This window comes from Balaenoptera physalus (assembly GCF_965194825.1).
Source record: "Balaenoptera physalus genome assembly, chromosome: 7".
In the NCBI taxonomy this organism is placed as follows: domain Eukaryota; kingdom Metazoa; phylum Chordata; class Mammalia; order Artiodactyla; family Balaenopteridae; genus Balaenoptera; species Balaenoptera physalus.
This window is the reverse complement of record NC_138886.1, coordinates 56,809,948-56,822,147: the sequence shown is the minus strand read 5'-3', so window position 1 is coordinate 56,822,147 and position 12,200 is coordinate 56,809,948. Positions and strand designations below refer to the sequence as shown.

General features: G+C 42.0%; 1 protein-coding gene and 1 long non-coding RNA gene across 2 annotated transcripts in view; both read left to right on the top strand.

The window, feature by feature from the left end:
- Nucleotides 1-12,146, top strand: part of GLDC (glycine decarboxylase) — a 99,761-nt gene extending 87,615 nt beyond the window's left edge. The window contains exons 22-25 of the mRNA XM_082470891.1: nt 5,625-5,720; nt 8,735-8,907; nt 10,813-10,893; nt 11,441-12,146. Of these exons, the coding sequence (XP_082327017.1) occupies nt 5,625-5,720; nt 8,735-8,907; nt 10,813-10,893; nt 11,441-11,584 (494 nt within the window). The 3' untranslated portion in view covers nt 11,585-12,146. The remainder of the gene's footprint in view (nt 1-5,624; nt 5,721-8,734; nt 8,908-10,812; nt 10,894-11,440) is intronic.
- Nucleotides 278-1,758, top strand: LOC309665002. Its single transcript, XR_014266143.1, has 2 exons — nt 278-1,141; nt 1,468-1,758. It is a non-coding gene; the product is annotated as an uncharacterized lncRNA (long non-coding RNA).
- Nucleotides 12,147-12,200: the final 54 nt, after the last annotated feature.

Below are 12,200 nucleotides of genomic sequence, written 5' to 3'. Positions count from 1 at the left end.
TTATTTATGGCTGTGTTGGGTCTTCATTTCTGTGCGAGGGCTTTCTTTAGTTGTGGCAAGCGGGGGCCACTCTTCATCGCGGTGCGCGGGCCTCTCACTGTCGCGGCCTCTCCTGTTGCGGAGCACAGGCTCCAGACGCGCAGGCTCAGCAATTGTGGCTCACGGGCCTAGTTGCTCCGCGGCATGTGGGATCTTCCCAGACCAGGGCTCGAACCCGTGTCCCCTGCATTGGCAGGCAGATTCTCAACCACTGCGCCACCAGGGAAGCCCCCAGGTTTAGGGTTTTTTTCTTCTAATTGTTATTTTTTATTTAATACTTCCTTAGGATTAAGTTTATTTAACGACTTCATTGAGATAGGATTCACATACCATACACATCACCCACTGAATTTCAGTGGTTTTTAGTGTGCTCACAGAGTTGTGCGATGCAAGCCTGAGTTCTTTACGGCAAGAACGAATGTGGTGTGGACCACATGGGGATGCATGGCACTCCAGGAGAGGAAAGTGAACGAGCACCTGTTGCTCAGGTGCCTGCTATGTGCTTGGCATCACAAGTGACTGGTTCGGGCAGACTGTCCCAGGAGATTCGCAACACAGAAAGATGGATGAAATTTCCATTTGTTTTGACATTTTATCCAAGAATTAAATAATGAATTGTATTTCTCATCCCAAGCAGAAAGAGATTGGTGATTACAGACTTTCTTACCCAATCCCAAAGTTCATGAAACCAAAAATTGTCTTGTGTTTGGTCTGGTAAACACATTCATTATACAATTGGAGGCTTAGTATTTTAGGGCCTAAAAAAGAATGATCGCCGTACCTCCTGAGAGCCCAAAATAGAAATGTTCTTAATAAACACATTGTATTCCAAAATGTCTAATGGCAATATTAAAAGACGTTACTCATCTTAATCATATTTACCAGCTCTAAATAAGACTGGAATTACGGACGACTGTGAGGCAATAATTTTAATGAACTCCAGGCTTCCCTTTATGAACCATTTCTTTGAGAGATTTGAAAATACCAGCGAAACTTGTTGAGGCTTAGGGTTTTGTGAAACAAGGAAGTGATAGCCAAGAATTGGGATGGGGAAGCATCAGTAGTATTTATTCTGCTAGGATAAGGAAAGGAATTACCTCAGGTAGGGTGAGGCATTTTTTTTTTTTTTTTTTTTAAACTTTGGGTTTATTTATTTATTTATTTTTATGGCTGTGTTGGGTCTTCGTTTCTGTGCGAGGGCTTTCTCCAGTTGCGGCAAGCGGGGGGCCACTCTTCATCGCGGTGCGCGGGCCTCTCACCATCGCGGCCTCTCTTGTTGCGGAGCACAGGCTCCAGACGCGCAGGCTCAGTAATTGTGGCTCACGGGCCCAGTTGCTCCGCGGCATGTGGGATCTTCCCAGACCAGGGCTCGAACCCGTGTCCCCTGCATCGGCAGGCAGACTCTCAACCACTGCGCCACCAGGGAAGCCCGGGTGAGGCATTTTTAAAGGAGGAACTGAAAAAATTCACAGGTGTCTGCTCTTGTGGGAGGCTAGGCTCACCGTTTGATCCAAGTAGAGTTCCCGTCAGTGGATAGGCCATTTTGTTAGTAGCCCAGTGTTTTATTTATGTTTTAATTTCTTAAATGCTTATCTCTTTTTGACCTTAGGCAAACCTAACTCTGCCTGGAAATTCCTGTCCCTGAAGAGGTTTCCCGGTGGCCTTTATGGGCAGGTGGACATGGGCCTTAGAGGCTGGACCCTCACATCCCTGCCTGGGAAGTGACCTCCTGAGCCTAGGGGGGGTGGCCCACCTACTTGACCTCATTCCCAGGGAAACAGGAGTCTTGATGCTGTTAGTTGTGGTCCCTGGGTTGCAACTGAAAAGCTTGACGGAGCGTTGATTGCCCACCCAAGCTTTCTAATTAGCTAGTGAGTTCCATTTATTTCTAGGCACTCATTCTGAGGATGCAGGATAAGAAAGTTCCGGTGCCTGCTCTCAAGGAGGGTTTTGGGAAGCCTTATCTTTCTGTAGCACTTTCCCATGTCATCTTCAGCCTTGTAAGATAATTAACACATGAGGGGTTGGGAGGGGGGATGTTCCAAGCTTAGAGCCAAGCCACTTTCTTTCTTTCTTTCTTTCTTTTTTTTAATTGGGGTATAGTTGCTTTATAAATCTGTGTTAGTTTCTTCTGTACAGCAAAGTGAATCAGCAATATGTATACATATATCCCCTCTTTTTTGGATTTCCTTCCCATTTAGATCACCACAGAGCATAGAGTAGAGTTCCCTGTGCTATACAAAGTTCTCATTAGTTATCTATTTTACACCTAGTAGTGTATATATGTCAATCCCAATCTCCCAATTCATCCCACCCCGCCCCTTACCCCTTGGTATCCGTACGTTTGTTCTCTGTGTCTGTGTCTCTATTTCTGCTTTGTAAATAAGATTGTCTATACCAGTTTTTTTTCAGATTCCACATATATGTGTTAGTATACGATATCTGACTTACTTCACTCTGTATGACAGTCTCTAGGTCCATCCATGTCTCTACAAATGACCCAATTTCGTTCCTTTTTATGGCTGAGTAATATTCCATTGTATATATGTACCACATCTTCTTTATCCATGCGTCTGTTGATGGACATTTAGGTTGCTTCCATGTCCTGGCTATTGTAAATAGTGCTGCAGTGAACATTGGGGTACATATATCTTTTTGAATTAGTTTTTAATCTTTCCCAGATATATACCCAGGAGTGGAATTGCTAGATGATAGTTCTATTTTTAGTTTTTAAGGAACCTCCATACTGTTCTCCATAGTGACCGTATCAATTTACATTCCCACCAACAATGCATAAGGGTTCCCTTTTCTCCACACCCTCTCCAGCATTTATTGTTTGTGGATGATGGCCATTCTGACCGGTGTGAGGTGATACCTCATTGTAGTTTTGATTTGCATTTCTCTAATAATTAGTGATGTTGAGCATCTTTTCAAATGTTTGTTGACCATCTGTATATTTTCTTTGGAGAAATGTCTATTTAGGTCTTCTGCCCATTTTGGGATTGGGTTCTTTGTTTTTTTTGATATTGAGCTGCATGAGCTGTTTGTATATTTTGGAGATTAATCCTTTGTCAGTCAGTTGCTTCATTTGCAAATATTTTCTCCCATTCTGAGGGTTGTCTTTTCGTCTTGTTTATGGTTTCCTTTGCTGTGCAAAAGCTTCTAAGTTTCATGAGGTCCCACTTGTTTATTTTTGTTTTTATTTCCATTTCTCTAGGAGGTGGGTCAAAAAAGATCTTGCTGTAATTTATGTCAAAGAGTGTTTTGCTTATGTTTTCCTCTAAGCGTTTTATATTGTCTGGCCTTACATTTAGGTCTTTAATCCATTTTGAGTTTATTTTCGTGTATGGTGTTTAGGGAGTGTTCTAATTTCATTCTCTTACATGTAGCTGTCCAGTTTTCCCAGCACCACTTATTGAAGAGGCTGTTTTTTCTCCATTGTATATTCTGGCCTCCTTTGTCATAGATTAGGTGACCACAGGTGTGTGGGTTATCTCTGGGCTTTCTATCCTGTACCACTGATCTATATTTCTGTTGTTGTGCCAGTACCATACTGTCTAGAGCTAAGCCACTTTTATTTTGCTCTTCCATCATCCCCCCGACCCCTCTTCTTTCCTTGCTCCTTCAACTTATCATTTCAGACTCTCAGCTATAGTCATGGTTAGGCCCAGAGGAAACACATACTCACTGAAAATTAAAACTTGCACTGATCAGTTTATACAATTTCTACTTCAGATTACTCTGACTCACCATATGCCATATATTTGTATATCTTTTCTCCTTAAAAACTGCAAACAAAGATGAACATCTTGGGATCTGGCCTCCAAGAACAACCAAGTTTAAATTTCACCCCTTTTCAGCCTCAAGTAAAGAGAGAGAGAGAGAGAGATGCTGAAATCCCACTACAGTTTCCATTTGAACGTATTAGAATATGGACTTAGAAAATAACATCTGAACCTCATTTTGAAAATGGAGCTCTTCCCAAACCACTTGGCTGTGGCGGGGCCTCTGCAGATGAAGTCTTGCTTTAGCAGCACTGGGCTGGGCTTGGCTTGATGCGGCCTTTCAGCTATTACTGAACCTCTGCTTGAAAGACTGTGCTGTCTGCCCGCCAGCAAGAGAGACTCCTCCCCACTGTGTGTCCGTCTCCTCCCCTCCTGATGGCTGAGTGTTCTTCAGAGCAGTGAGCTCCATTAGCCTTCTTCTTCGAGTCATTGTCATGGTGCTGGGATGGCTGCCAGAGCCTCAGAAAAGAAAGGTCGAAGCTTGAGGTTGGGCTCCCCAAATGGGGTAGTGTCGTAGGGCATTTAGCATTCCTGAAATTAATAGTTGATGAGGATTTAAATAATGTCATGATTTTCCCCCTGAACATTCCAGCTGGTCATTTCTTTTAGGCACTTTTTTTTGGTCTAAGTTTATCTACCTCTGAAATACACCTTTCTACTTTTGAACCACACTCCTTACAATTGAATCCTCATCACGGTTAGAAAACTTGTTTTAAAAATATGTGGTGACAGTATATTCAAAGTCTCAGGTTCTCATACTTTTGTTTTCAAACAAAGCCAATCCCTTCATATGTATTCATCACACAAGAAGCAGAGCAGTTCACATACTAGATCTTCAGGGGCTGTTAATGACTGGAGCTTTTCTTCTCAGGCTCGAGGAGTTATGTCTGCTCCAAGTATCTGTAAGTAGATTCACTGTTTGCTGAGGGTCAGGATAGCGGGTTAAGAAGGAGTACGTTATTTTCACCTGAGTAGATACTTTCTTTGAAGGAAATTCATCAGTTGTGTGGGCCATGGAATTTGGGAAGCTCCCGGGAATGTTATTCTATTTAAGAAAATGCTGACTTACTCTGTGGTTTATTCTAGATGTTGGATGGGTGGTCAGCAAGTCATGCTGGGGAGATGGCAGCCTGAGGCTAGAGAGGCAATTGGTTTACAAATTAGAACAAAGTGAACTGACCCCCACAAGACTTCGGCCTCATCAGCTCCTTGCCACTTATGGTGTGCTGTTTGACAGCCCTTATTTTTAATTCTCAGCCTGAAGCCTGAAACCAAAACCTCAAAAGCCCCTTTGAAGAATCAAATAAAATTCTGTGTCTTATGGATATGTTTAGTATGTATTTACACACACACACAGAAGAAACCGTTATTTGATGTTGGGAGCAATGTTGTTGAAAAGGGTGTCAATGTACCTTTAACTCTAGAAATACTTTATATGAAAGGATCAGGCCCATGATGACATGTTTAACTGTTGCAAGTAGATTTTAGGTCCTTTGAGTAGAAATGGTCTCATCCCCAGGGATCTCAGCAAGTCTTCCAGCTCCTGTTCCACCTCCCACCAGCCTCCTGGCTCATGGGTGTGTTGAGCACTGAGGACTGGACATATTGGCCCAACATGTTAACAATTTTTGTACGTAATAAGAGCAGATGAAATCTTTGTTGTCAACTATAAACTTACCAAATGCCCATGGTTTCTTGGTCCTCAACGATATGCATTAAAAAGCTGGTTTATTTGTTCATTTGCTTGGGTAAAACAGCAAGCTGATGTTAATCTTGAGCTGAAATAATTTTCCTCAACAGGTTATGTGGCTCATGAGTTTATTTTGGATACAAGACCCTTCAAAAAGTCTGCAAATATTGAGGCCGTCGATGTGGCCAAGAGGCTTCAGGATTATGGTGAGCTGTCTCCCGGGAGTGACCCCTTGTAGGGGAACTTGGGTTTTTGACATTCATGTAGCTGCCCATGCTGGCTATGGACCACAGACTGAATGTGCAGGTACCATAGTAAACTGATCCACAGGCTAAATGGGGATCTGGGGGCTGTGGATAGAGAAAAAACTTTCCCCATGACTCCATTGGTACCGTCCTTCAAAAGATATTAAATCATGCATCTTGAATCCATCAGCCGCTAGGTAAAGAAGTCTTTATAGTTAACAAAGTTAAAAATCCCAAAGAAAATGATTGCTGCTCTCTGCCCATGTTTCTGGTAAATCCTTCCACCTATCCGACTCCTGGTAAACAGAGAGGTCCATGAAAGTGAAGGAAGTGAAGCAGGCATCCTGTAGGAGTGTTAGAAAGATGAGTGGCATTTGAGTTTTATAGCCACCTCAGTCGTGGCATAGCTGTTTCAGCTGCTTATAGAGATGAAGGAATAGGTGCACCTTGTTTTCACAGAGATGATGTGATTTTCTGTGAAGTCTTTTATCTGTGTGTTGTTAGTGGATGTTCACTCAGCACAGCCCTTATTAAAATACATTTTCTTAGTGACATTATTAATAACATCACAGAACCTTCAATTCTCAGGAAGGCTAAGTTGGGGAGAACTTTGCCTTTTGATGGATGTGGAGTCCTATCTGAATTTTAAGATGATTTGAATGACTTCTTTTAATAAGGAATGTAAAAACTTTAATAATTTAATAGTTTTACTACCGTATCATAACGGGAGTCCCACGTGTGTGACTCACTTCTCTCGTGAATGATCTTATTATGGAGTTACACTGATAATAAATGGGAAAACCAGAGACAGTTTTCATTAATGAAATTAGCAATTACCTCAGAATCTCCTGTTGGCTGCTCCTATGACCTGACTTAACTTCCCCAGGCAATGGCTGAGTGATGGCTGATTCAGGTTAAGGCTTCCCTTCTGAGATGTGTGGTCTGTATCCCGCATCTGACTGCAGCAGCATTTGCAGGGAGGGAGCTGGGGGATGGAGGTAGGAGGGAAGTGGTATTTGAGGTTACTGCCCAGTATTTCCAAGTTCTGCTCTACCTACAACCTTGATATTTTGATGTTTGATAGAGTGATGGCTACGCTTGCCCTAAGCCCAGAATTGTCCAGGTGCCTGGCACATAGGAGGCACTCAGAACAATTGTGCTTAATAAGTGAGAGAATGAATGAATGGCTAAGTAAAAAAAAACAACAGTGAAAATGACAGCACAGATTCTGGGTCTAAATCACCTACTGAATCAGAATTACTGATTATACTAGGGGTGAGGCCTAGTAATCTGTGTTTACAAGCACTCTATGGATGAGTCCTATCAGGTGAGTGTGGGGCATGCTGCCATATGGCAGAGATTTCCAAACTTAACCTGATTCTGATACGAGTTTTTAAAGGCTCATACCTTGGATTTCCTGAATCAGGGTTAAAATCCAGGAATCCATGTTTCCATGACAACTCAGATGGTTCCAGATATGGGAACCACTACAGCAGAAAATACTGGGCTGCATTTGCTCACACATGGAATTGAGGTCAGACTTAATGGGTAATGAGATCAGCTTGTTGTTTAAAAAAGAAATCCCTTTCTGATTTGGGTGACACAGTTGTAGGCATTTGTCAAAATTCATTAAATTGTACACTTAAGATTTGTGTATTTCGCAATAAGTAAACTATCACAAAAATATGGGGACAGATATTGAATTCAGATATTGAATTCTAGCTAATAATATGCATGCTGAAGTGTTTAAGGGGGAAGTGTACTGATGACTGCAACATGCTTGGAAATGCATCAAAACTAAGACGGATGCCTTAGATATGTGATAGGAATAGATAACTAGATTATGTGATAAAGCAAACAGAGCGTCATTGTAGATTCTAGGTAGAATGTGTATGGGTGTTCACTCTACAGTCCTTTCAACTTATCGGTATATTTGAACAATTTTATAATAAAATGTTGAGAAGACAATCCCTTAAAGAATGCAGGCATGACTCTATAAAGGACTCCACGTAATGATGCACACCAGAATTGGGAACCATTGCCCTCCAGGGCCAACTTAGTTGACAGAAATATCAACCTGGGAGCTGTTCTTCATCTTTTAAAGTTTCACAGGAAAAAGTGTAAGAATTGGGAAAAAGTTGTTTTTGGCTTTTGTCCAGGAAATCTCTCTCTTGACCATGAAATCTCTCTCTTGACCATGTGTCTTGTCGATTCATCTTAACATGTGAAAGCTTTTGGAAACATAGAAATACCTTCAGCTGTATTCAGTGTAAAGGTGAAGACTTTCTACATCCTGGGCAAGCCTCAGTTTCCTCATCTGTAAAATAGGGACAGTAACACTCACCCCAGCCTCCTTAATGCTTGTTACCTCATTATTTACCTTTTGGTAGGCTATAATATTTTAATTTCTCTTAACTGAAAGTAATACATGAACATTATAAAAAGATTCTAAAACAAAGTGAAATAAAAACCCTAGTCTCATTTTCTGGCAATAACCCTGTTAAAATTTTAGTATTTATTCTTCAAAGCAGCTTCCCTCCTAAAATATACATACATATATAAAGTGTATGTATATATATACACATACACACATATATAAATGTGTATATATATAAATACTTTTGTCATTTTAAAAATAGAAACGAGACAGTATCATTAGGTAGCTTGTCTTTTTCACTTAAGTTGGGTAAACATTCAAAAATATTAACAAATATACATTTAAATACTAAGAATGGTTGCATATTTATTGTATGGAAGCCCAGTAAAATTTGCCTAACCAATCCTCTATCGTTGGATGTTAGGTTATTTCCTAAGCTTTTCTTCCATAAATAGTGCTAAAATGAATCCCTAGATATATACCATAGCAAATTTATCAGATTATTTTCCTTGGGATAAACTATAAGATGGGGAGGGTCTCGTCTTCCAAATTGGGGAGGTTAAAGTTAGTGACACAAGTTCCTCCATCTCCTTTGCAGGATTTCATGCCCCTACCATGTCCTGGCCAGTGGCAGGCACTCTCATGATTGAGCCCACTGAGTCGGAAGACAAGGCAGAGCTGGATAGGTTCTGCGATGCCATGATCAGCATTCGGCAGGAAATCGCCGACATTGAGGAGGGCCGCATCGACCCCAGGGTCAATCCACTGAAGGTACGTAGGCACTGGTACTTTATCTAAAATATCTCAGAGAGTAGAAAACAGTGTCTGGATGGTGTGCCGGCAACCTCTGAAGTCTTACTGGAAGATGATATTCTTGCCTAGGATAAGGCCATTCTTCTGAGCAGACCATACGTTCATTACCTGGAAGTTTAAATCTTCTTGAATCAACACAACAGTGGTTACTCAAGTATAATGTGGTTATTTCTTTTCTTTCTTTCTTTCTTTTTTTTTTTTTAAAGATATTTTTGACGTGGACCATTTTTAAAGTCTTTACTGAATTTGTTACAGTATTGCTTCTGTTTTGTTTCTGTTTTTTGGCCACGAGGCATGTGGGATCTTAGCTCCCTGACCAGGGATGGAACCCGCAACACCTTGCATTGGAAGGCAAAGTCTTAACCACAGGGAAGCCCCGAATGTGGTTACTTCTGATATGTTTTAACTTTATGTATACGTTTGGTGGTTGCGGGAGCTATTTACCCCACAAGGACCCAGTTGGCTTCCAAAGGAGGGAGCAGAGGCTGAAGGACCCTATATAGTTGGAGAAATCTTATCATTCTGTGTCTCTGTTTGATGCACTCTACTGAGATTATTTACCTTATAAACTCTGGATAAAGATATTCTTTTATTAGAGTCGTTATCTCTTAGAACATCCAGAATGGTACTTGGCCTGAATGTTTTACCATGTTTATGGCCTACACTGGAAAAAAAATTGTTAGGCATTACTTCGCCTCTTCCAAAATATGTTCCTTTTATATCTGATCGGAGCTCTAAGTTCTGCATTAGGTCCAGACATTATTAAGCTGAGGGATCATGAATTGAGAATACCTCGAAGGCTGTGGTTCTGTTGTTATGGCTTCAAGCCAGACGAGTATGAGATGTTCAGGGGAGCTCAGACAAGTTCCAGAGCTGCCCAGCTGAAGGTGGAGGGCTGGGGCCAATGGCTGGCGGGAGAAGGCCAGCACCGTGCTCAGTGTGAGTTTGACAGGGTAGTGGAGGAATATAATATGATTTGCTCTCATTATTATTTCTCTTTTCTCTGGATTCTTTCAGGGTTTAGGCAGTTTTTTAAAAAATAGCAATAGACATCTAAAGAATACAATACTGAGATACAAAAGCAAGCGGAGGGGGCTTCCCTGGTGGCGCAGTGGTTGAGCGTCCGCCTGCCAATGCAGGGGACACGGGTTCGAGCCCTGGTCTGGGAGGATCCCACATGCCGCGGAGCAACTGGGCCCGTGAGCCACAATTGCTGAGCCTGCGCGTCTGGAGCCTGTGCTCCGCAACAAGAGAGGCTGCGAGAGTGAGAGGCCCGCGCACCGCGATGAAGAGTGGCCCCCACTTGCCGCAACTAGAGAAGGCCCTCGCACAGAAACGAAGACCCAACACAGCCATAAATAAATAAATAAATAAAAACTAAAAAAAAAAAAAAAGCAAGTGGAGGGTAATACTCACAGGATGATATAAGGTTTAAAAGTGTACCAAACTAGGCTCTATGCAGTTTATTAATATATGCAGTGATAGTATAAAAACATGATGAGAATTGTGACAACCGAATTCAAGGTAGTGGTTATCGCTGGGGAGGAGGGCCAGCAGTAAGATGGAAAGGGGATATGCAGGCAGCTTCAACTGTTATCTGTAATGTTTCTTGTTTTAAAAGGTTAAGAAATATGACAAAAATGTTGATTTATGTTGGGTGCTTATTTTATTACTATAACTTTCTGATATTTAAAATGTTTCACAATAAAAATTTTCCTACCAAAATTTCCTTCCCCCCAAACTGAAACAAAACCACCACCCTCCATCCATGGGCTTCCATCACCTCACTGGTTGATGTGACGTGCGGAAGGAAAAGGCAGTGTTCCGCTCTGACCCCATCTCCCATCCATGTCTCTGTCTCAGATGTCTCCACACTCGTTGACCTGCGTCACGTCCTCCCACTGGGATCGGCCGTATTCCAGAGAGGTGGCAGCATTCCCACTCGTAAGTTCTCCTCTGAAACTGGATGTGCCAGCTGGTCCACGTTCATGTGTGTATGAGGGGCCATCACCTACTCTGTGGGGCTCCCACTCTTGCTGTCTCCTCACCATAGTGACCACATGTAGGACACCTTTGCAGAACAATGCAGAACACAGGAATTGGCTTTCAGAGCTCTTGAGGTCAGAGTCAGAATGCCATCCAGGGGCCTGGGAATCCTCAGGGTGCACAGTGCAGGAAGACCAAATGGGAGTCCCTGTCAAGTGGATCGATGTTTTCTACCATCATCCAACAGAGAGATGGCCCCAAATGCAGTCTTTCTCCCCTTTGATTCTTAGGTGAAGGTGCTCTGTGGTATGCTCGGCAGAGTAGGGACAGGGGGTTTCGGATGGACAGTAATGAAGGAGGTTGGATTTTAGCTTTTTATACTTTTTGAGTACTTGTTGGGCTAACGGTACCTCAGGCCGTGGGAATATCATTGCAGTTTCCTCTTCCCCACCGAGAGAAACCTCTCAGAATATCCCGGAAGATTTCTGTCTTTTGTCCCTTGCAGCCCTTCGTGAAACCAGAAAACAAATTCTGGCCAACCATTGCCCGGATTGATGACATCTATGGAGATCAGCACCTGGTTTGTACCTGCCCACCCATGGATGTTTACGAGTCCCCATTTTCTGAACAGAAGAGGGCCTCTTCTTAGTCTTCTCTCCCTAAGTTCAAGTGACTGATTTAATGGCTTTGGAATGCCTGATAAAGAAATGTTTCACTTTCCATCACAGACTCAAGTAGGGGTTTTATATACTGTGTATATTTTTGTAATATCTCTCAAGGTAAATGTAAATACAATTAGCATAGTGAGTGGAAGCTCATTGTTGGAAGATTGATTTGCTTTGGTGCCTCTGCTTTCACATGTAGCAGTTGATGTTCAAGTTGCCTTGATCGGGACCACTTAGTTTTTTGCGTAGAAAATTTGGGGTGTGCTAGTAACTTTAACTTCAATGTAGCAAGTTTGCAGTATAGAGACTATACTGGAGATCCGATAGACATATTTTTATTCCAAATAAGTCCTTGTGGACTGTGCCATCTGTGGGAAATCCCAGGGCAAATGTTTACATTTTGTATACACTGAAGAAATCTTTTTCATCCTACTAATTTGCCTAATCTGTAATAGTATTTCTGAGTGTTCTCCTTTTTCCATGTGTGTAGTTTTTTAAAAATCTGCAATTAATAATATTCTAATAAAAGCGTTGCAATTTGAAGAATGCCTTCTTGGTCCACTTTCCAATGTTAACTCCCATGTACCCTAGTTTCAGAGG